The sequence below is a fragment of the Ostrinia nubilalis genome, chromosome 18 (assembly GCF_963855985.1).
Source record: "Ostrinia nubilalis chromosome 18, ilOstNubi1.1, whole genome shotgun sequence".
Classification (NCBI taxonomy): domain Eukaryota; kingdom Metazoa; phylum Arthropoda; class Insecta; order Lepidoptera; family Crambidae; genus Ostrinia; species Ostrinia nubilalis.
Window position 1 is genome coordinate 717827 of NC_087105.1, and position 24129 is coordinate 741955.

The window sequence follows — 24129 nt, forward strand, 5'->3', positions numbered from 1 at the left end:
GTCTGAAATGATGATGATGAAGTCATATTATAAGATACAACCGTAATATTAAGGTAATTATGTCCCTTTCTGTTATAATATTGTTCCTCATGTATGACCAGGCTCAGGATATTGAGTAGTGCCATATGAGTGCCTTCTATGCAGCCTACACTCCAGGAATCCAAAATCTATAGAACCTATTAACATCAAGTAATAACGTAGGTATTTCCAACACCAAACAATAAAAGTATGTAAGAAATGATGACACAGAACTGACGGCCGATGGGGCAGTAAGGTTTTGAAGTGGAGGCCAGGTACTGAAAGTTGCAGTGTAGGACAAGGTGGAGCGACGACCTCGTAAAGGCAGCAGGCAGGCGCTGGGTGCAGGCTGCTACTGACTGGTCATTATGGAAATCATGGGGCCTCTCCCAATGATTTCCTTTCCTATGTTCAACAGTGATGTTGATGATGATCTCCGTCAGGACCCTCACTTCCGCCTTTCCGAGTCACAATGTTTTTACAAATGTTCCGATTCAGGTAAATCTTGATTTAGGGCATCCACCGATCCATCTTCGATACTTATCGGGTATAAGTCAAAGCTAAAATGCGTAAACATGCCACTGATGTTCTCATAATTAATTTTAAACGAAACACGAACACAGAAATCGTAAGTAACACCACAGAAACACCTATTGTTGCTCAATCGTACTCTAATAGCAAAATTGCCATTGAGAGTTCATTGGACCAAATGTCAAACAAACGTCAAATAATAGTAGAATACCATTTTAACCCACAATCGATTTACGATTGTAACACGATTGAAGAGCAGACTACCAAATAGTCCAATGGCAGTTCAATGGAATGCCATTGGAAAATCATTGGTCTTTTTTTATTAGCAGAATACCAATAGTGTCAAATAATTCTATTGAGATTCGATTACGATTCAATTGAGCCATTTGTAAATTAGCGGACTTGGGGCCCTGGCAATAAGCAGCTGAGCGCATTATTAATCAACATAGTCGCGCATAGCACGCGCACGCGCCCGCGCGAATTGGACGCGAGGTCAGCCATAGTCATAGCGCAGTGCACGCGGCGCGGGCGCACACAGCGCCGCGCACGTGACACAGCCGCGTTGCTAATGCAACGTACAGGGCGTACTTTAGGAATCAAATTATTCGTTAGAAACAAGTGAAACTTCTTACAAATTCACGTAAAATGTCTAAGATTCACGACTTATTAACTCGTCAATTAGTATACTGCACTACACTATAACACTGACGTTCAGGACAGCATGGTATTGCATATAGAGTAAGCGACAATGGCCCAACGATGTTGGCATTGGACTACCCCTAATTGGATCTCGGTCGACCGCTGATCGCGACCGATCCACTCCTAACACTAAGCTGCAGAGGCTAACGGGGCTTACGAATACTCTTTCGAAAGAGCATATTTAAAAGAGAAAAAAAAACTGATTTATTCTTATTGGATAAATCAGAGATTAACCTTTAGGCCACCTTTTCGTGACATCTTGTATCTGGACTCGGCGTGACCATCTCGAGCTCTCTGACCTCACGGGACATCCGTCGTGGCGGCTCTTTATTTGGCTTATTGTCGCCGCAGGAATCAGGATGGCTGCGATTACACTAGTTGTATTCATATTTATGGCAGAACACGAAAATTAATGTGACCCAAAGAATTAGACATCGTCTTAAATGTTTTTTTTTTCATCATCATCATCATCATCATCATCTCACTTCACTGCTGAACATAGGCCTCCCCCTTTCTTTTCATTATAATTTTTTTCCATTAATTGTATTATGGATTATTGATGTTCTCGTTTCAATCGAAGGAGCTAGAAATAAATGCACCACAATATAGTAGGGAATTTAGTGCAATGATTTGTATGGAGACCCCTCCACTTTGGTATAGAAGGCTCATTTTTGCAACAGTGGTTCTTTGGGTGCTCCTGAGTGGATTTCCGTCGGTAGACATCGGGAGCCCCCCCTGTGGTAGCAGGGGGAGGGGGGGCAAGTTTCCTTCCGCCGCGCTTCACTTTAAGGCCCATATCTTCAAAACTATGGGTATTAGGGCAAGTGTGGTATCATTTTCGGATAATTAAAGGATGGCGAATTCATTTCTAGAACAAACTTTTTGCCTTTTCATACAAAAAAATAGAAATATTGAGTAAAATTCACAAAAACCAAAAAGTATTTTTTTAAATAAACGTCGTTTACTTTTAAACCACTGGAGATAATCTAATAAAAAAAATATGACCTGAAAGCTACATTTATCAGGATTATAAACATATAACATTGTATGGTACTTTTTTCGCAAAAAGTGGGTGAAAAAAATTTTTTTTTCAGGACACAGCGGGCGAATTTTATTGCGCATCGGAAAAAAATATTTATTTTATCCATGAATTCATTCTATTTGGTTCATAAGCAAGCAAGGATTATTATTTTAGAATTTATTTAGAGTTGCTGGCACATCAATCTACCATAATTTGTATTTTTTCGTCAATTGATTTTGAACTCTATGTGTGAGACATAAGGTTGAAAATAGCTTAAATACATTTTAATATTGAAAATATCATAAGAAGAAAGCACTAAATAAAGAACTTTAATTTGTCTAAACGTCTTAATGATTATTATTATTTTAATAATTAACACTTTTATTTCTACATACTATTGTACCAGTGATTTAACGGAAAGGTAAGTGTGAGGAAAATGAGGTTTCACAATCATAGTACGGGAGATATTTTTAGCACAAAGGTTACGGGTGTGACCGTTTTAGTTGTTTTTTTCAGACAGCACCAGTTTCTGCACTACTTCTTGCACTTACATCTCACCATTTCCAGGCAAGCCTCGGCAGCTACGGGCAAACCGGTCCATGTAGGCTCCATCTTGCTATCGACTCTGGTCCACCCCCAAGCCAACCAGTCGGGTAAAGGGAAGACTCGAGTCGGTTGCTTGCACCTGATCCTATACGCGAATCCCTTGATATACTGCCAGTAGCCAAGGCTGATACAAAGCTGCTGCTGCTGTCTGGGTTCTCTTATGTAGGGCCTAAGCTAAGCTAGGTCTAAGCGTAGTCCACAGCGACCCATTAGGATCCATATGCTCCATTTTTTTATTCCCTATCATCCAAAAAAATCCTATCTATTAGGTGAATTAAGCGTCTGAGTGAAAGCCTTCTAAGCCCTCTGATGCCGGTTATGCTGACCCAAGCAGACCCATTCTTACAGTATTGATTCATGGTCCCCACATGTATTCCACATGCTCGAGAGCTGTCTTCTGTTGTTAGGCCCATTTTGTGGGACATGTGGTTCGTTCGCGTACCAGTAATTGCTTGGGCTTAGGTACCTTTTATTTCCGCTTAATGAGTTTTCTCCATGACCCTGTGTTTCCCTTTAGAAATGATTTGGAGAGGCTTATCTTATATCGTTGGAGATTTCCCATTCAGCACTGTGCTTCTTGGAATATGGCCATGAGGTATGCCGTTAGATAAAGGTAAGTGTCAGTTCTGACCCAATAGGTATCGCATCTGACCCTAGTTTCGCTAGACTGTCGGCTCTCCCATTGCATTTGATCCGTGTATGTCCAGGTATCCCACATCAGGGACACTTTTATGCCTTCCGAGTTTGTTCATCTTTAAGATTGCATCTAGAATAATTCTAGACTCAACCTTCACTGAGGCGATGGCTTTTTGTTTGAGTGCTGCCTGGCTGTATCAGGATGTAAATGTTGCGTTTTTTTACACCCCTGTTCTTCAGTGCACACATATTATAGCGTAGAATTCAGCTTGAAACACTGTAGCAAACCTCTTTAAGCGTTCACTATGTTCGAAGTGTTTACAGTAGACGCCCGTTCCCGTTCCCAAGGCCATCTTTGCAGTGGCGGTGTAAGTCCTAAGGCACCCCCTGGTAACCCCCAGTTGTTGTTTGTATTGGAATGGGTGTTTTCTATGTATAATAATAAGTATGTATTTACAAAAAAAAAAGTATTTAAGTATGTTTATATCCGTTGTCTAGTACCCATAGTACAAGCTTTGCTTAGTTTGGGACTAGAAGCGCAGTGTAAAATGTCTAAGGATATTTAACTATTTAAATTTAAAAACATAGACCGCAGACTTGCTATGCAGATGCGCCAGTGAGTACTAATCTGTGCTGTGCGACATGTGTCACCCTCTGATGCTTGGCACCCGGGGCAGCCCGCCCCCCCCCTACGCCGCTACTGCATCTTTGAGCTGTCAGTAAACCAGATTAGGCTGTTCTGTTGGGATTTTGGTCCTCTTTTCTAGTCGTCCCTTGTTCAAGATCTATCCACTTACTTATTAGATCAATCCAAGGGGTTCGCGTATAGGATTAGTTGCAAGCAACCGACTCGAGTCTTCCCTTTACCCGACTGGTTGGCTTGGGGGTGGACCAGAGTCGATAGCAAGATGGAGCCTACATGGACCGGTTTGCCCGTAGCTGCCGAGGCTTGCCTGGAAATGGTGAGATGTAAGTGCAAGAAGTAGTGCAGAAACTGGTGCTGTCTGAAAAAAACAACTAAAACGGTCACACCCGTAACCTTTGTGCTAAAAATATCTCCCGTACTATGATTGTGAAACCTCATTTTCCTCACACTTACCTTTCCGTTAAATCACTGGTACAATAGTATGTAGAAATAAAAGTGTTAATTATTAAAATAATAATAATCATTAAGACGTTTAGACAAATTAAAGTTCTTTATTTAGTGCTTTCTTCTTATGATATTTTCAATATTAAAATGTATTTAAGCTATTTTCAACCTTATATCTCACACATAGAGTTCAAAATCAATTGACGAAAAAATACAAATTATGGTAGATTGATGTGCCAGCAACTCTAAATAAATTCTAAAATAATAATCCTTGCTTGCTTATGAACCAAATAGAATGAATTCATGGATAAAATAAATATTTTTTTCCGATGCGCAATAAAATTCGCCCGCTGTGTCCTGAAAAAAAAATTTTTTTCACCCACTTTTTGCGAAAAAAGTACCATACAATGTTATATGTTTATAATCCTGATAAATGTAGCTTTCAGGTCATATTTTTTTTATTAGATTATCTCCAGTGGTTTAAAAGTAAACGACGTTTATTTAAAAAAATACTTTTTGGTTTTTGTGAATTTTACTCAATATTTCTATTTTTTTGTATGAAAAGGCAAAAAGTTTGTTCTAGAAATGAATTCGCCATCCTTTAATTATCCGAAAATGATACCACACTTGCCCTAATACCCATAGTTTTGAAGATATGGGCCTTAAAGTGAAGCGCGGCGGAAGAAAACTTGCCCCCCCTCCCCCTGCTACCACAGGGGGGGCTTCCGATGTCTACCGACGGAAATCCACTCAGGAGCACCCAAAGAACCACTGTTGCAAAAATGAGCCTTCTATACCAAAGTGGAGGGGTTCTTGCACTAAATTCCCTACTAATAAACTGACAGTTACAGGAAACGCAACAATAAGAACGTACCAAACGGAATAATAAATCTGGTGCTAATGTGCGCGTATAAAAATATTTATAAAAAAACAACACACGAGTTTTAATGGATCCATTATTTACTCCATCAATGGCGCAAAAAATAGGGAATTGAGACGCACAGTAAATTGAAAATAGCCCCAAACAATGTGAGATACATTTTAACGAGGGTTTCCATCCCAGGTTTGCGATCGGAAGCACGAAATGGTCAGAAAGTTTAACCCGGCATTTGAGTATACAACTGTTTATAAACATCGACGAGTCATAATTAAAGTTAGTCTAATTTCATCGGAAAACTGTAAACGCTACACCTAATTGTTACGAGAAAATTATTATTCGAGGAAAATATTAATCTTCACACTTTAGGGCAAAGTAAGTTAATTAAATTGCCCTAAGTGTTAAGATTACCTTCGTCTAATAATTTTCTCGTTAATACAATTTTAATAATCCCTCAATATCTTGTTTCAAGTAATTTAACATTGGATTTAATGATTAATTTCGTGCTATTTATGTATTTTGTTCGCTATTTTCCTTTCTCTCGAGGGGGAATGATAAAAAAGAATGGAGTGCCTCCCCCAAGCGGCCTTAGAGATAAGGCGCCGAAGAGCCCCCAGCTGCTGGTTCGGAAGTAGTTAAGACTAAAGAATGTGAAATAAATTGCCTCCGTGTTTCCCAATCTGTTTTCCCGTAAAAAGGAAAAAGACTATCTCAGGGCCGGTGCACACCAGAGCGATGTTCCGGATCGGACCAAACGCTGATAAGGGACAAGAAACAAACAATAAATTTGTTACATATGGCACCCACTGATCAGTTTTAAATGGATCCACGAAATTTTGATTTGAACCATAAATTATGATAATATCATATTATGATGATTAGAGAAGACAAACTCGTGACACAGTCTCGTCTGTCCATATGATTTTATAATGAGGAGTTATTTAATAACCAGTTTGAGAATAGTATCACACAATTTCCATCACTTGCCACCTCAACCACAAACTTAGCACATATCAGAGGAAGGCTTTATTAGCAGCTATATACAGATTTATGAAGGTTGTGTCAAGGTGACTCCGCCTTGTTTAGCTGAAACTTATGGCTAGAAATAAAACAATCGAATGCTACAAAGTCGACTCCTAGTGCGCGCTAACCCTTAGGATCTAAGCGTTGCTTTGCTTCCCTACTCTCTTTGCTATCTTTTAGCCATTGTGACAGTTACAGATTAACGCCATCGGTACAGCGCGACTGTGCGACACGGAATACACTCGCCCGGTCCATTTTCCAAGAACACAAAGTCTCTAATCTAATGTGTCAATGTCTAGCTTAGGCTATAAACACCGGCAGAACTCAAAGCAACGCAGTTTTGTGTATTGGAAACGAATTTCCAATGAAAATGGAACCGACATGTTGCTGATTTCATTTATTCCGTTGCGCATCATTCTAGGAAGGACTCTATAACAGCGACACACAAAAAAGCATAAGCTGCTCGGATGAAAAGCAGATTAAAAACGTGACAGGAGGTACGGCCTTAATTACAAAAAGGCAAAAAGGATTTAAAGCACTGAAAAATGGTCAACCATTTTGAAATGTATATTTTCCTGTGGTTCAACCAACAACGATGACACTCGCGTACTCCGGTGTACTTGTAAGTCAAATATTTGCTTGTGTAAAAGTGTCGACACATTTTTGGCGTCGTTGCCTTTAATACTTTTGATCAGCGATATGAAACTTTTTCGCTTCAAAGCTGTAATTCAAACAAAAAGCAAACCGTAATAATGAAAGCGTCAGGAGAAAGTAATGGTGTTACGTAATTCCACTTGACACTGATCATAATCGCGGCTAGACAAGTTATCTGATTCGCATAAATTCCTGTGTTAGCTTAGAAGGTCACCGTACAGTCTGCGTTGCAAGCGAACAGCCCATTTTGACCTTTGTTAACTTTTAATAAAGATAAAAGTATTAGCGAGTGACTGTATTAGGCGCGGTATACAAAAGTAGAGCCATTTATAAATTAATTATGATGTAATGGCCAGCTTTGGAATAGTTAGATTTAGTTGCGTGATAGGAAATAATAAGCGTTTTATCTGTCTGCCGTCGTCAGCTCCTAAAATATTTTAGTGGAATAGGAACTCTATTATAATTACACACTTTCAGTGTATTTTTGGTGGTGGTGCACGCACATGTTACTACAACCTGATGTTATAAAAAAACTTACCTTTAGGTTATTTACAGAAAGTTAAATAAGAAAATGTATGAAAGCAAAACATTTTCTACAATGTGTTATAAAAAAATACTTATGCTCAAGCGCGCCCTGGCGGTCGACGGGACCCCTGTCGTAGCAATCTCGTAGTGTTTTCGTAGCACTGAAGGCCTCCTTTTCTTGAAAACTCTTCTAAGTTTTTATAACATTTGTATCAAATCGCTGCCATCTATACTTATTGGAATTTATCTAGACGATCGTGATTCGTGATCATTATCAGCACCTTTTTTTCAAGGATAGATAAAAACTTCACATACATTTGTATTGCATTATTATAACTGATTGTAACAAAAACAGTAGAATTTTCTTTTATTTACGCCATGTAAGATATTCAATCGATTAATAGAAATGATGTCACAGGTTCATATGTTTCCACAGGTCATAAAACAATAAGACAATTGACCCATTTTATCTCTGACACGAGTCGCCTTCGCCTTAATTTCCATTATTGGCGTGTTTTTCAAGCAGCATCTTTATTACAATATATGGTATTTACATGAATACACGTATTCCTCAATATCATATAAGAATGCCAGTATCAAAACTGTTTACGTGCTCCACGCGTAATGTATTTTTCTCATATTCCTGGAACATGTTGTGGCAAGGAATACGTTGAAAAGGTTACGTTCCCGCGGGAATCCACTAAAAAGCTTTTCCTCAACCTCTTGTTTCTTACATTGAAAGCTTCGACTCTGAAGCGACTCGTTCAATTCGGTTGTTATGTTAAAGTATTTCGGGAGAGGATAAATTACGAAGTAGGTAACTTAAATCAATTGTGGTAACTCTCGCAGTTTACTTTAAGTTCTCAATAATAATAATCAATGTAACTTTAGAATCACAAGGTAAATCAAATTAGAATTCCGACTCTACATTTATGTAAATGATCGACGTTGAAAACTAGTGAGACCAAGAAATCTTGACCATGTTTACACAGAGTTCAGTTTTATAGTATTGTTTACTGCATTTGACCATAGAGGCCGCGGGGCATGGTGGATTCTGTACGGGACTACAAGCATATAGTACCTAACGTTTACTATAATTTGACCATTGCATTGGCACCGCAGGGCATGGTGGTTCCCGTAACCAACACCAGTGCGGTCGTGGATCCGAATCCATTTCAATTTCCCCTGCAGGCATGAACGTTATATTTAATATCTGTATATGGCAATAGCTTGCACGTACATCATATCTCCGTTATCTAGCTTTGCTTACTTTGACGTGCTTTGACGCTGTCATTGATGTGGTAATTCAAACAATTAATACAATTATTTGCGCGATTAGATAGTCTTGTCAGCCATTGCTTAATCTTACAGACACTATTTGCAACTGTGTTATTAAGTAGTACCATTCTGAATAAACAGCAAAATGATAATTAGTACTTTAAGGGCCAGTTTCGCCGGTTCTTGATAAAGTTTGAGATAGTTATCTGAATGAGCAATACCAGCATCAGATTTCTTTAAAAATTCGCTACCAGGTTTTCCAAACATAGTTTGTGCTCGTAAAAGATCCAAAACATACCGTATCGTTTCGCGCGCGCGTGTCACCTGTCACTTTTGATTGTGACCGTTGTGCTAAGTTATGACAAGGACAAACAGACACATTCAACTCCTACTTGTTATGCAAGAGTAAAATATAAACTACCAAAGAAAACTCACGTACTACGAGGTCACGCTGAGCCAGTGTTGGCAAAAAGTTAATCTGATTAATGATTAAAAATTAATGATTAAAATCATAATCAAATTTTTTTGATTATGATTAGTTAATCATTAATCAAAAATTTTGATTAATATTAATTAATCATAATCATTAATCGTTAATTTGATTATTTGATTAACTATCTACTATTTTCATAAGAAAAGGGTTGGGAGTGTATGAAAAGGTACCCGCGACTTATAAAATATCTAGCAAAGGGGGGATCTGGAGTTGTACTGTCGTTTTCCCAAAAAACTGCGTCAATTTTCACTACTCAAGGTAGGCGCAAGCGTGAGCAATTCAACGGAAAGGTGGGGTTGCTAAACTAGGACGTTTTGTGTGTTGGGGAGGTGCAGGAGAGTTCGTAACAGAAGTTTCGGGGGGAGGCCCACGCGTGGGCAATTCAATAGAAGGGTGGGGTTGCTAAGCTAGGAAGTTTTGCGTGTTGGGGAGGTGCAGGAGACTTCGTACCAGAAGTTTCGGGGAGAAGCCCACGCGTGGGCAATTCAATAGAAGGGTGGGGTTGCTAAACTAGGAGGTTTTGCGTGTTGGGGAGGTGCAGGAGAGTTCGTAACAGAAGTTTCGGGGGGAGGCCCACGCGTGGGCAATTCAATAGAAGGGTGGGGTTGCTAAGCTAGGAGGTTTTGCGTGTTGGGGAGATGCAGGAGACTTCGTACCAGAAGTTTCGGGGAGAAGCCCACGCGTGGGCAATTCAATAGAAGGGTGGGGTTGCTAAACTAGGAGGTTTTGCGTGTTGGGGAGGTGCAGGAGACTTCGTACCAGAAGTTTCGGGGGGAGGCCCACGCGTGGGCAATTCAATAGAAGGGTGGGGTTGCTAAACTAGGAGGTTTTGCGTGTTGGGGAGGTGCAGGAGACTTCGTACCAGAAGTTTCGGGGAGAAGCCCACGCGTTGGCAATTCAATAGAAGGGTGGGGACGCAAAACCTCCTAGGGTTTTGCGTGTTGGGGAGGTGCAGGAGACTTCGTACCAAAGTTTCGGGGGGAGGCCCACGCGTGGGCAATTCAATAGAAGGGTGGGGTTGCTAAGCAAGGAGGTTTTGCGTGTTGGGGAGGTGCAGGCGACTTCGTACCAGAAGTTTCAAAGGAGGCTAGGGGTGGGGGGCATGTGGTGGGACGTGGGAGTGTGGGGTTGCAAGTAAGTGCTGGAACGGTAGGGGAAGTGGACTGATATCCTCCTACGGGAGGTCGGAAGAACTGCACCGGAAGTTTCAGCGAGGGAAGGGGGCGGGGGCAGTCTAGGTTACCTTATATTTATCTAGGTATGACCTGTCATAGAATTGTAGCCTAAAACCAAACATCTAATATTAGAATTCAATGTTTTAACATTGTTTTCGATAGAACATTTAAAAAGTTAATCAAGTTAATCAAATTAATGATTATTGATTAATGATTAACAAATTAATCATGATTATGATTACTTTTTTAATCATGATTATTTTAATCAGGATTAATTTAATCATGATTAAAATTAATCAAATTAATTAATTGATTAAAAAATTAATTGATTAGTGCCAACACTGCGCTGAGCGTACCGCCACATTGTCTAATAATGTCATTATTTAAGCACATTTTCTCAAAGGTGAGAATTGTGAATTGGGAATACACCTACCTCCTACGATACTATCGAAAAATATACGAAAATAGGATACTATCAGTTTTATTATAACAAAAGCCTTGACACCTCGAGGGCTGCTAACTTATAATTTATGACCTCGCATCTAATGCCAATACACACCACACCCCATATAACCATGACAACAAAACCATTTTACTAATATCTCCGTTTGGTTAGCCACATTCGCCACGTGGTTGTTGGTATTAGGTGTTAACCTTACATTTGTCTCTCCGCCAGCAATACAACTGGTATGATCTTTGACTCGATACATGTTATGAACTTGGTAATAATATGTAAATTGTAAAGGCTAAAAATTAAATGTTTGTTTCAAAAATACAATAATTCCACGTGGCGATACCTCGAGGTAGCTCCGAGCACAGTCCGAGCAAGTTATCAAACTTTTTCATTTATTAGCACCGTGCCGATAAGGCGTTATCTTGGCCACGAGCTCCGTGAATTATTCGTAATGCACGCTTGTGACATAATTGTTCAATATTACAGTATACTACACAGTTGCGGCGATAAGGATTTTATTTCAGAAACTTATGGATTTCGTGTTATTCATAACTCTACATTTTACTTCTGGCAGGTCGTCTTATGATTCGTAGCGGTTTCTTTTTATTGATATTATTATTGACCATAATTCATCAGCCACGAGACCTTTGTTAGGGTAGTTCTAATGAAGACAATCTATCATCAAAGTTCTATCTTTTCTTTCAACTTCCTTATAAATGTCAATTACGTGGGAATTATAACTTTATGTTAAAAAAATTAAGGAAGCAAAATTTAATTACGCTACCAAGAAGTTCCTCAGCTCCGTCCGTAACTTGTAATTGGCGTGTACTTAAATTAACGAACGAAGTTCACTCTTTTGAACTTGTAATGTATTCCGAAGAAACTGTTACAGTCCGATGCTCACCTTGTATTAAAGTTACCGAGACTATTCTAAACGCCAGTTTATGTTTTAACCACGGCTTGCGGTTACCTGACATTGTCCGCTATTTTTCATTTTACACCAACAATACCACAGATTTTGTAATCATTACCATAACATTTCGCGGTTTTGATTTTATGTTACCTGCTCGTTCATGATAATACATAATATTGTTGTCTGTTCCGAAAATAAGTGAAATTGCTCATCGCCATTCGTCATCGCTGTTGTTTGACCGGCGCTGCAGCATTTGTCCTCTACCTACATTGTTTTGCAGAAGTATTTATACAAATGATAATTTGCACAAGCGATAATTGATTCAAAGCTGGGCAAAGCAGGAAAATACATCGTATAGGTAATATCGTGCAAACCCTTCTTAGTATGAGACTTAGTAAACGATAAAATAGATGTAAATCCATAAGATAACGAGACGAACCCTTTAACTTAATCGAGCTAACTTCAAATTACCTACTAAGTATTCATAAACCCCTAGGTTCTTGAATTCATAATTTGCTTGCCCTTCGCTCAGAAAACTGAGATCGGCATAACTTACCATTATCCTATTTATTTAGCTTTTTCATCTCTTCACATGCCCTTCTATAGAATTGCTGGTATACTAATATCAAATATATTGTCAACAGGTCAAGATCCTAGTGCCGAACTCGACAGCGGGCATGATCATCGGCAAGGGCGGCAACTACATCAAGCAGATCAAGGAGACCAGCGGCAGCTACGTCCAGATTTCGCAGAAGGCCAAGGAGCTGTCGCTGCAGGAGAGATGCATCACGGTTGTCGGTGAGTGCATTACCTTGGTCCTTGACTATACGCATACGGACTTGCTGGGGTCTAGTGCATCTAAAAGCGCTTTTAAAAAGCCTATTTGCAGAAAATGAATGACTTACCTTTTGCACTCTTATCAAGAGATGCAGTAGAGCAGTTGGTCTTCAGGTCAGGTCAAAAGGTCCTAAAGTGCTACCGCGAGCGACAACTATGTTCAGATCTCGTTGAAGGTCAAGTATGTCCCAACGCCTGCAGCAGGAATTGCAAGAGCGAAGAATACATTGGCTAAGGTTACGGCCATTAAAAACTGATTTGGAAATGTTGATAAAAAGACGCCTGACAGTGACATCAGAGCAACCACTAGAAGGCTGTCGCTATAAATACTGGCAGTGAGTATTTGATCTATATATCAGCTATTTCAATCTGTGAGAATCATACACATTTCTGTCTGTCGTTCTCTTTCCTCACCATTTTTGTGCGCATCAGAAATCAGTTAACCAACATGCACCAGGTAGACCACGATTGTCAAGAAATATGCTCTTGTTTCACTGTACCTAATTGAATTGATACTTTTGTTACGGTATAGAAACATTAATTATTAAAAGTAATACTCTCCAGTAATTATTTCGGCGCTCAATCTTCCTTCAGCCATCAAGCTATCGGCTGGTTCCGCCGGCCATCCATCTACGTTAATGAAAATTAATTACATCGGTGTTTGGCGGCCGCCATAACATGCCGGCATGAATAAACATGATCATATTAAGCTAGCTTTTACCCGCGGGTGGTTTTATTCGTCATAGAAAAATTTCCGTGATTCTCCCGGGAGATGAATATGTATGCGACTATATCTTAGACCTCCCTCGCACTAGGTAGCCTGGCTGTGGTAGCCAATCCGGTATATGAACACTCTTGGCTGCCCAGTGCGCGGGAGGCCTTAGACAAGACACAAATCGAAAAACACTTATTGCATTTGTTCTCAGTTGGTTAAGGACATTGCAGTCTTATTGAACCTGATTCTCCGAAAGGAATCAATAGCGTAGTATGACGTTACCGCAAGTTATTAGAATGGCTTTGGAAGATCGATTAATTACATAGGTAGCTGATGTAGACCCTACCCCACCTGTTTGCAACTCATGCAAACTGATGAGGATTGACTCAAGGCTGGTTTACAATAACTGGCTTTAAATAATGACTCGAGTGCGGATTGTTGGATATTCAGCATGGAGTTAAACGAGATTTATAATTAAGTTAATCACGAAGTTAATTATGAATCTCGTTCAATATTTATAGTTGCATTTTTTAAATAAAAGGTTTTTCCCGTAAACAGATTCGTACGCATGGCCAGATTGAATACACTTGTTATGGGAGCTTCTATTGGAACGGTATTACGGCAAAGGATTTTAGTCGGAACATGTTGCAATAATTTCAATCGTAGTGTAGGTGTTATTAAGTTACATTACTAATCGTTGCCTAAACTTCCATGGTGCTTATGGCGAAATTATTATCCGTTATAAATCTATTTAGATATCCAATCCATTGATGGATTCAGATGGGGGATAGTCATTATTAAATAATCAGTTCTTTGGATGAGGCTAGATTGTTGTAAAACTTTTGTAACTACATAAAAGTTGACGCAACTATTCTTCTTTTAAAACGCAGCTATCCCCTTTTTTAATCTTTAAAATATGCTATGCAGTAAGTAAGATTGCTAGAATTCTAAAGAAGCTGCAATAATCGAGCATTGAAGACATAGTTTGCCCAGCCGAGCGAAATAATCCGCGTCGGCCGCAACTATCAAAATATTCAACGCGATAAACGGTTAAATCAACCAAAAGGAAAATGTTTCAGATTTCTTTCACAACGACTACTGAATTATAACGTATATTTGCTCATATTTTCTTTCACTGAAATTCAGTAGTGCGTATAAAAGAAACATCTCAATGACATGTAACACCCACAGTGATACTCGATACTAACTTTATTTTTCCAATGAATGAAATTGCTGTTATATTTTCTCCACTCAATAAACTGTCGTATAAAATACCCTGTATAACATTTATGAGCTTGAGTTATGTTTTTCTCATTCTTATTTATTTTATTTATAAGGAAAACCAACAAGGCAAACACGTATATAAAAAAAGCTTTTTTTGTAACTAAAAAGACTCTTCTCTTCTCATATCTGTTTTCTTTCTTCAAGCTCTACATTATGGTCTTGCCAACTCTGTGCTGGATTGAACAGTTGCGATAAAGCGAGACCTTGCACTGCCAGAGCACTTCCGAGTAGCTTTTTGTCGCGATTATTTCTAGAACTCCACGACGTGTCACGCGATGGTTTTTGCTAGATGCTAGTGATGCGACTACATCGCAGAAATTCATCGTAAGGCTGCATACGATTTTTAAATGGTTTATGTTTTCATTAAAAAAATTAAATTATCGATTATTCCTGTCATAATAAATAATAACTATTCAAGATTAGGAATTTATTTTACACTTATTAACTTTTCATTAACAATATTGTCAATGATATTCATATTTAAAATATTTCATTTTCTCACTCTTCTTAGTCCTACCTCAGTCATTGCACTGACGCTTACGTAAGATATTTTTACGGGGTTTTATCAAGTTAAATTTGATTATTTACTAGCGTAGATGCACACTATGATGTGAGTAAAGACAATGTTAGGGCGTACCGTAATATAATAAATCAAAAACCTAGTCTTTTCTGCGATATCAAAATATTGCACAATCGATTATCGTGCATCGCGCCTCCCTAGCGTGCAACGATAGATCTTTCAGAAATCTAGAGCAAATGCCTGATTAATTCACTGGTCTGCTTGTTACTTTTAACCTGGTGCTTTTATGTACTGCATAATTTGTGATATGTGGACACGAACGACGGCTTGTTAAATTCACTCGTAATAAAGTAAAACATTTTATATTTACTTCTGAGAAAAAATATACCTATGTGATTAACTTTTCTGAATCTTTCTCGCACGACCCCATCTTCCTTAACAAGTTTGAAAGAAATTTCATGTAATTACGAATGATTTGAAGAATTTCTGTTAAGTTTATTCGTTGTTGCTTCTTTACCATAAGGAACTTCTGACTTTATTTATTTATTCTTGTTCCTTTTTCTTTTTGCTGAAGATATTATTCTGTTATACATTTTCAGCAGTACCTTTAAAGATTCTTCGAAGATACTACTGTATTTTCTTGTTATTCTTTTTATTCCACCTTATTGCACTTATAGAAGTACACTTCGTTACTAACATTCAATTTGTTGGCAACATGGCCAATCGGAATCATTTCTTTGTTTAAACATTTGTTATTAATTATCATACATGTTAGAAAAAAATAAAGTTTTGTCTTATATTACAGATGTTATTTTTACATTCATTAACATAATGAAAAAACTATAGGACTTAACTTGGTCAGGGCCTGTGGTATGGGAGTTTTTGGGACAGCCAAATGTCAGCGAGACTTCAGATTTGTATGCTCCGTCAGGCACCCCAGGCACTGACTCAGTTCATCATCACCATCATTTCAGCCATAGGACGTCCACTGCTGAACATAGGCCTCCCCAAATGCTTTCCATGTTGATCGATTGGTAGCGGCCTGCGTCCAGCGCTTCCCTGCTACCTTTACAATGTAGTCGGTCCACCTTGTAGGTGGACGTCCCACGCGACTCAGTTAACCGTGTGAATAATAGGGATGTTTCCTGGGTAAAAAGCAAGAGTTTGAATTAGTCCGTCGGTTAACTTATCAAAAGATACTCTACACGTATTTTTCAGTTTTTCAAAGTAATGAAAATTTAAAGAGATAAAGCGCACCAAAGTTCAAAACAAGAGGCCCGTGACGTCGATGCGTGCTTAAAAGTGCATCACTTTGTGACGTTACGCGGAAGTTCAACGCATCATAACTTCGTAATTACTTGTTTGATAATTACTTGTTTGATTGACAAATAAAAATATACGACTATTTTTTGATAATGTAACTGACGGACTAAAAGTTGTTTTTTAAGAAACTAGCCTATTCTAGTCATCAAAGACGTCGTTAGACCCAACTGAATGTACATTTCCGTTTTCCAGGCGAAAAGGACGGCAACAAGAAGGCGTGCCTGATGATCCTGCAGAAGGTGGTCGACGACCCGCAGTCGGGCTCGTGCCCGAACGTATCGTACGCCGACGTGGCCGGCCCGGTGGCCAACTACAACCCCACCGGGTCCCCGTACGCCGTGTCCTCCGAGGTGACCGAGGTGACGACTTGAACGCGCTCCTACTACGTCTGCTCGCTTGGCGTTGATGATGTTGGGAACTGTGTTGGGCTTTGCTTCAGTTTTCGAACCCTCTAGATTAGTTGCAAAATGTGGACTTGAATTTCGAAATCGCTCCACCAGTGAAGTGGCTCAGGCCCTGTTTTAAAAATTGGCAAGAGCCCCCCAAATTGTAACTTAAAATAAAGGTCACTGTTCAACTGTTGGTGACAGTTAGGGCTCCTGCACACGACGCCGCCGCCGCGCCGCTACACTGTTCATACGCACCGAGTAAAACCGCCGCCGCGCCGCCACCGCGCCATCAAAGCATAATTTCGCCCGCGGCGCGGCGGCGGCGCGGCAGCGGTGTTCACGCGGTGCGTATAAACAGTGCAAAGGCGCGGCAACGGCGCGACGGCGGCGCGGTAGCGGCGTCGTGTGCAGGAGCGCTTAGCGTCCAATTTGTGACTCTCAAAGTGGCCAAAAAGTTGACAACACAACTTTATTCCAATAGTAACAAGGACGTGTTGCGAATTTATTGACTTCTTTTGTGTGTCACGAAGTATTTGACGCTGACTGTACCTTAATACCTTTAAACCTTAACCTTGCAGTTGTTTACTCAGCCTAATGGTTAAGCCGGCCCTGGGGACCCTTTATAACTCAGGGGCCCTGTATCATTGATACAGCTGATAGAACTTAGCTCTGCGCTTCACTGAGCGAAGTATTTACAAAGACACGTCATCGAAGTGATTTCGTGATTGCAACTGTTTTGTAACTTGTCTAGGGCAGGTCTATTTACTCGCCTCGCTCCCAGGTGAGCTGGTTGATGCTATTTTCCTCTTCTGTATTATGTTTAGGCTTGAATAGTCATAAAGTCTTTACAAGTGATGAAATAAAATTTTAGAGATGAGATAGATTCAAATTGAAAAAAATCCTTTCAAAATTAACTAGTAAACAAATTAGAACAAATTATCAAATAATCCGGCCTTTCTTAGTAGCAATCAATTTTTTTCTCCTCTCTCCAAAAAAAAAAGATACTTCGATGCTAATAGACACATCCAATAGTATTTTTAGATGAATTGGCGTTTCTGATAATGGAAATTTTATCCTCTTACAAGGTTACTAAAAGTACATGTTATTATTCACATGTACCTGCCAGCGAGGCTTATTGAGTTTGTGACGAGTTATTAGCAAAACCTTTGGTGACACACTCGATGAGTAATCTACTAAACCACAAGCTTGCCAACACACAGACAGCTCTTAATGATGTAACGTTATCGAGGAATACTTGAGGTTTGGTCCCTTTGACAATTTACGACCTTACATGGTGTACAAATAAGGTTTCGATTTGCCTGACGCCGGCGTGTATCGCGGACAATGTCATCAACGCCCCCAAAGGGTGGAAAGCACTCGTGAGCGTGTTTAAGTGGTTACACACCCTTTGCTCGTTCTCATGATGCTGAACACTAGAACTTCCTTTTAGCTCACATTTTGGATGCCAGGTTTTGGGTGAAGTGTTGTTAGGAAATACGCGACGAAGTTTGGTTAACGTAATTAAATTTTAATTAACATTTCATCAACATTCACATTGTGCGTTCATAACTGTTTGTGTTTCGGTTTTTTATAGCCAGGGTCTTTTGAGTTAATTTATTCATTCTTATTAAAAAAATAGAGAATTTTTTTAAGTTAAAAACGATAGATTTAGTCAAAATCTAGTAGTCATTAGATCAACAACGCCTACATCTTGTACATTTAGGTCTAATTTGCTTTTTCTTCCTTTTTACTAACCCTTTTATCATTATTTTAGAAAATCTTTGTCTTCAGTTTTACAAACTGGACAAGTTGGCAAAAACTTAAACAATTTCTTCCCGAAAAATCAAGTATTTTACTCTGCTTTCTCTTATGTTTTAGCTTTTGGACTATGTCCAGTTGAAACTTGAAATAGTCTTTTTGAGCAATTTGCCGCTTAAGAATTTGCCAACCTGAATTCGCCCTGTATGCAACTACGAATCATGCCAAAATCGCATTCATACAAGCATTAATTAGACACCATCAAACAACAATTTCTAGGTAACTGCTTCTTAAAAGAACGAACTGTTCTTTGATTGAATTAATTCATCTAGGGCCCACGCACACCGTGTTTTTTAGGTGCCGTAGACGCACGTTTCATGTAAATGGAACGTGCTGTTGTCGCAATAAATGTAAATATGCAGCAATGCAATCTAGTATAGTACAGTCACCGTCAAATAGTTGACAACAATCTTATTCCAATCGTCACAAAGACGTCTTGCGAACTGAGTATCACTAACTATTTGACGCTGACTATACCTAAAAACGTGGTGTGCATGGGCTCTATGTCAATACTTTGGTGTCAACCCACTTCGATCGTCTTTTATCACAAAGAATATCTCGTATCTTTAAGTGGTTGACGTTAACCGCTTGGTGTCCACAGAGCCACGGTCTCGGCGGGTCGGTGGGCGGCGTCGGCGGCGTGGGCTCCGTGCTGGTTAACGGCGCGGCGGCGGCGGCGGCGGCCGGGCTCGGCGCGCTGTCGCTCACGCTGTCGCTGGCGCCGCCGGGCACGCCGCCGCCCGCGCCGCTCACGCAGCACACGCTCGACCACATCAAGGTCAGTCCCGGTGTAGCCTGCGCTACTCGCGCGGGTGCACGCGGCAGGTGCACGCGGCGGCCGGGCTCGGCGCGCTGTCGCTCACGCTGTCGCTGGCGCCGCCGGGCACGCCGCCGCCCGCGCCGCTCACGCAGCACACGCTCGACCACATCAAGGTCAGTCCCGGTGTAGCCTGCGCTACTCGCGCGGGTGCACGCGGCAGGTGCACGCGGCGGCCGGGCTCGGCGCGCTGTCGCTCACGCTGTCGCTGGCGCCGCCGGGCACGCCGCCGCCCGCGCCGCTCACGCAGCACACGCTCGACCACATCAAGGTCAGTCCCGGTGTAGCCTGCGCTACTCGCGCGGGTGCACGCGGCAGGTGCACGCGGCGGCCGGGCTCGGCGCGCTGTCGCTCACGCTGTCGCTGGCGCCGCCGGGCACGCCGCCGCCCGCGCCGCTCACGCAGCACACGCTCGACCACATCAAGGTCAGTCCCGGTGTAGCCTGCGCTACTCGCGCGGGCGCACGCGGCAGGTGCACGCGGCGGCCGGGCTCGGCGCGCTGTCGCTCACGCTGTCGCTGGCGCCGCCGGGCACGCCGCCGCCCGCGCCGCTCACGCAGCACACGCTCGACCACATCAAGGTCAGTCCCGGTGTAGCCTGCGCTACTCGCGCGGGTGCACGCAGCAGGTGCACGCGGCGGGCGCTCGCCTATAGCAGGGTACTCATCTATAGTCCGGTCGCCGAGCACGTAGAATTTCGTCCAATGACCCCAAGCTACCCATCCTTATCGCTCGCGCGTAATTATATTGCAGTCGCGATTGTGCGACGGGCGCCCGCAGTGAGTGTGCGAGCGCGACAGCAACATAATTACGCGCGAGCGATAAGAATGGGTAGCTTGGGGTCATTGGACGAAATTCTACGTGCTCAGGGACCAGACTATAGCCGTGTAGCATGTAATGTATCAGATACTGTATCAAGTGAGTATATCAGCACGATCCCGAGCGAGCTACTCGCGCGTGGTTCGCAGGGAGATCGCAGCGACCTGCCGAGTGACGGTATCACTGTGAGCACAAAGGCGGCTCGCAGTAGGATCCAAGAGCCCGCAGCTAGATACGCGATGAAACTCGCAGCCAGATACGCGACAACCGTGGACGAGCCGTACTCACTTGATGGTTGGACACGTTACATGCTACGTTACGTGCTATATGGCAGGTGAGTACCCTGCAGTGGGATCCAGATCCCTCAGCTAGATACGCGATGACCGTGGACAAGCCGTACTCACTTGAAGGTTGGATACATGCTGCGTTACGTGCTACATGACAGGTGAGTACCCTGCCTAATAATGCATGGAAATGCACGCCCGTCACTCGCCGCGCTTATAGAAACGCAGCATTTGGACCTCGCGTCTACGTATTGCCATCTGGCGGATTTTTCAATCGCGAAAACCTTCATTGGGCTACTTCGGCGAAAGTACAACCTTCGCGACATATTTATGCTCCTCCCACTCGCTCTCAATCGACTTAATAAGTTGCTTATAAGTGCCGTAATTAAAACAATATCCCAATTCCCCTCCGTCTAATTATAAAACAAGGCTACGAGGCAATGACTCCATTGAACTAGATAGACTCAATATAAAAAATAGAGACAAACAACCACCCTCGCGAGTGAAACTGCCTACGCTGGGTAGTAAGTACACCGACCCTGATCTTCGTCTATTCTCGTCAGTTTCTCAAGGACTCTAACTTTTATAAGCAGCCCACGGGATCAATGCTACTATTAGTTTGTTAATTGGGTCAAATAATGCGTGTCGAATTTCCTTTGTTGCCTTTTATTTTTGGTATCGTGTTGATGGGGAATTAACGACCAAAATAAAACACTTGAATAAGTTACATTAAGTGACGTCTAGAGAGTTTGAGTAAAGGGGTTGAGTAAGTCTGTGATTTGAGGAGCAAACCGTACTCGCGTCAACATCAGCTTTTTTACATAATTCGACCAACTTTAAATTACTAATCGCACCGTTGTCGTTTGAATTCCTATTCTCTATTAGTATTTATTTTGGGTTTCTACAGGGCACTATACATGTCCCAGACATTCCTTGCTTTTGCTTAAGGCTTTGAGGAGAATTCTTACTACCTAAGACAACACTGGCAGGTTCACCATAAATAAGAGATGTTGATGATTGGACGCATATCAGGCATCCTCAACCCTTGTGGCCTGCTGTGTGGAGAGTGTAGGTCAAATCCACCATTTACCTCTGGTAATTTTGTGGGTCGTGCTCTTGTAGTTGAGACTAGATTACCTGATTATGATGCAAACGTACCTTTTGACTTCTAACTACAAATAAAGTGGACAGAGCCCCGATTATGGTAATTTTTAACGTCAACAATCCAGACACGCTTCTCGATTCTGCGATACGATTGGTCGTCCAACAGCGTACGTCAGCTGTTTTGACCAATCGTATTGCAGAATCAGAAACGCGTCTGGATTGGAAACGTTAACAATTACCATAATCGGGGCTCAGATGACCATATAAAGGTTGCAGGGAGGCGCTGAATACAGGCCATTACCAACCGGCCAATCTTCCACGTCCTCTGTGGATGTTTTGTTAATGATGATGAAAATGTGGGTGACGCGATCAAATTATCCTTACAACATGGTGGTGTGTCGCAGGTGGCTCTCCGCCAGTCGGGCTACAGCGAGGCGGGCGTGACGGAGATCGCGGCGGCGCTGGCGCTGCTGGTGAAGCACGGCGTGCTGGGGCTGGCGCTGCCGCAGCCGATGCCGCACGCGCCGCTCTCCGCCGCATACTTCCCGCTGCCGGCGCAGGACCCGCCCGCCGTCTTCGGCCCCATCGGCCAGGTCGGACTTGGTGAGTGGACTGACTTGTAAACTTCTCATGGGATGTGACGTTGTTCGATAAGTGACGTGTTCTATCATAAACACACATTACATTGTACATCACACATATGACGTATTATATCACACATATGACGTACTACATCACACACATGACGTACTACATCACACACATGACGTACTACATCACACACATGACGTACTACATCACACATTAGACACTGCATGCATCAGTGACATATTCTATCATAAACACATATTACATTATACATCGCACATATTACATTATACACCACAAATAAGACATACTACATTACACGTATGACATACTACGCATATGACATTCTACACCGCACATATTACAATTTAAAACACACGTTATTATGACATATTATGTGCGGTAAAATAATAGGTACGCTTTATAAAAGACATAATTTAACGCGAAATACCAAAGATTACAGAAAAGCTTTGGTGAGTCAAACCGTTGACATCATCCCAAGAACATTTACTGGTTTACCACAGTGAACAACAACTAATTGTATAACAGATACAGAAGCGTCGAACTTGCTTTGGCGAACCGCAATGTGCGCATTTTACTTATGCGGTCTCGATCGATGTGTTCAAACAATAGTTACAAAATGTATAAAAGAATGTAACATACAACGTCAGAAAGATCTCATTCTCAATGTTATTAAGTTCAAAAATAAAATGTTTTAAGGTAAATGAAACAAATGAGTCCATCGCACACACATCATCATTACAAGTAATAGAGCATCATTTTTTACTCTCGGCACTACACGAATGTTTACACAAGTTTACTCACAGTTACGAACACGCGACGTTTAATTACTCCACACAAATCACCTTCAGATAAGAATAATGAACGTTACGCAAAGACGATTGAATTGTTTATGTAATAATTAAATATTTATAACGAGTTTGTCATAGGATTTTATTTGATTTGATTTAATGTGTGCTGACATTTATTTATTTAGTAAACAAGTGTCGTGACACTTGTGCGTTTTCTATGAGATGTCACTGAATCATAATGTTGCTACATTATGATTAAGTTCGACAAACTATCTTCTAGCTCGTCAAAGTCATTTTTCCCCGTGTGATACTTGATCTAAATAATCCAAAAGACTGTTTATAAACGTTAATATCAAAGGCTTCCTATGAATAAAATATCACCAGAGAACAATGCGTCTCCCGTGACCTTCACCGCGTCAATGCCACGTACGAATGCAATGCAGTGACTGCATGTTACATAATCGATTCAGCCGCCTTTGTGACCGTTCTAATTTTACATACTGTGAGAACGACAGGATGTGGCTTAGGACACACCCTGTATTGTTCTGGGTGACACTTTAGCACTGAATAACGTCGTATTTAATTGTGCCAGCTTTTTCTATGATTATTTTTTATATTTTGTTCTTTAAGTTGGGAAGTGCTGGAGTGTCATAAAAGTCAGTCCATTTAAATTTAAAATGATAGTAAGAATACTAATTATGCAGATTATAATGTCAAGAGGACCAATCTACTTTTAAAGTTAGTATCTTAACGACTTGTTTACAAAGAATAAAAACTTATTTTTATTTTAAATGGATGGACTTTACCCTATCGATAAAGGTCGATC

At 41.2% G+C, this 24129-nt stretch overlaps 2 protein-coding genes across 2 annotated transcripts in view; both read left to right on the forward strand.

The window, feature by feature from the left end:
• LOC135080826 (RNA-binding protein Pasilla) overlaps positions 1-24129 on the forward strand; it is a 101368-nt gene that overhangs the window by 68658 nt on the left and 8581 nt on the right. Inside the window, exons 5-12 of the mRNA XM_063975550.1 lie at positions 12638-12791; positions 16865-17031; positions 19481-19657; positions 19705-19812; positions 19860-19967; positions 20015-20122; positions 20170-20277; positions 22308-22506. Coding sequence (XP_063831620.1) covers positions 12638-12791; positions 16865-17031; positions 19481-19657; positions 19705-19812; positions 19860-19967; positions 20015-20122; positions 20170-20277; positions 22308-22506 — 1129 coding nt within the window. The remainder of the gene's footprint in view (positions 1-12637; positions 12792-16864; positions 17032-19480; positions 19658-19704; positions 19813-19859; positions 19968-20014; positions 20123-20169; positions 20278-22307; positions 22507-24129) is intronic.
• LOC135080467 (viral IAP-associated factor homolog) overlaps positions 1-24129 on the forward strand; it is a 189970-nt gene that overhangs the window by 22016 nt on the left and 143825 nt on the right. The window lies entirely within an intron of this gene.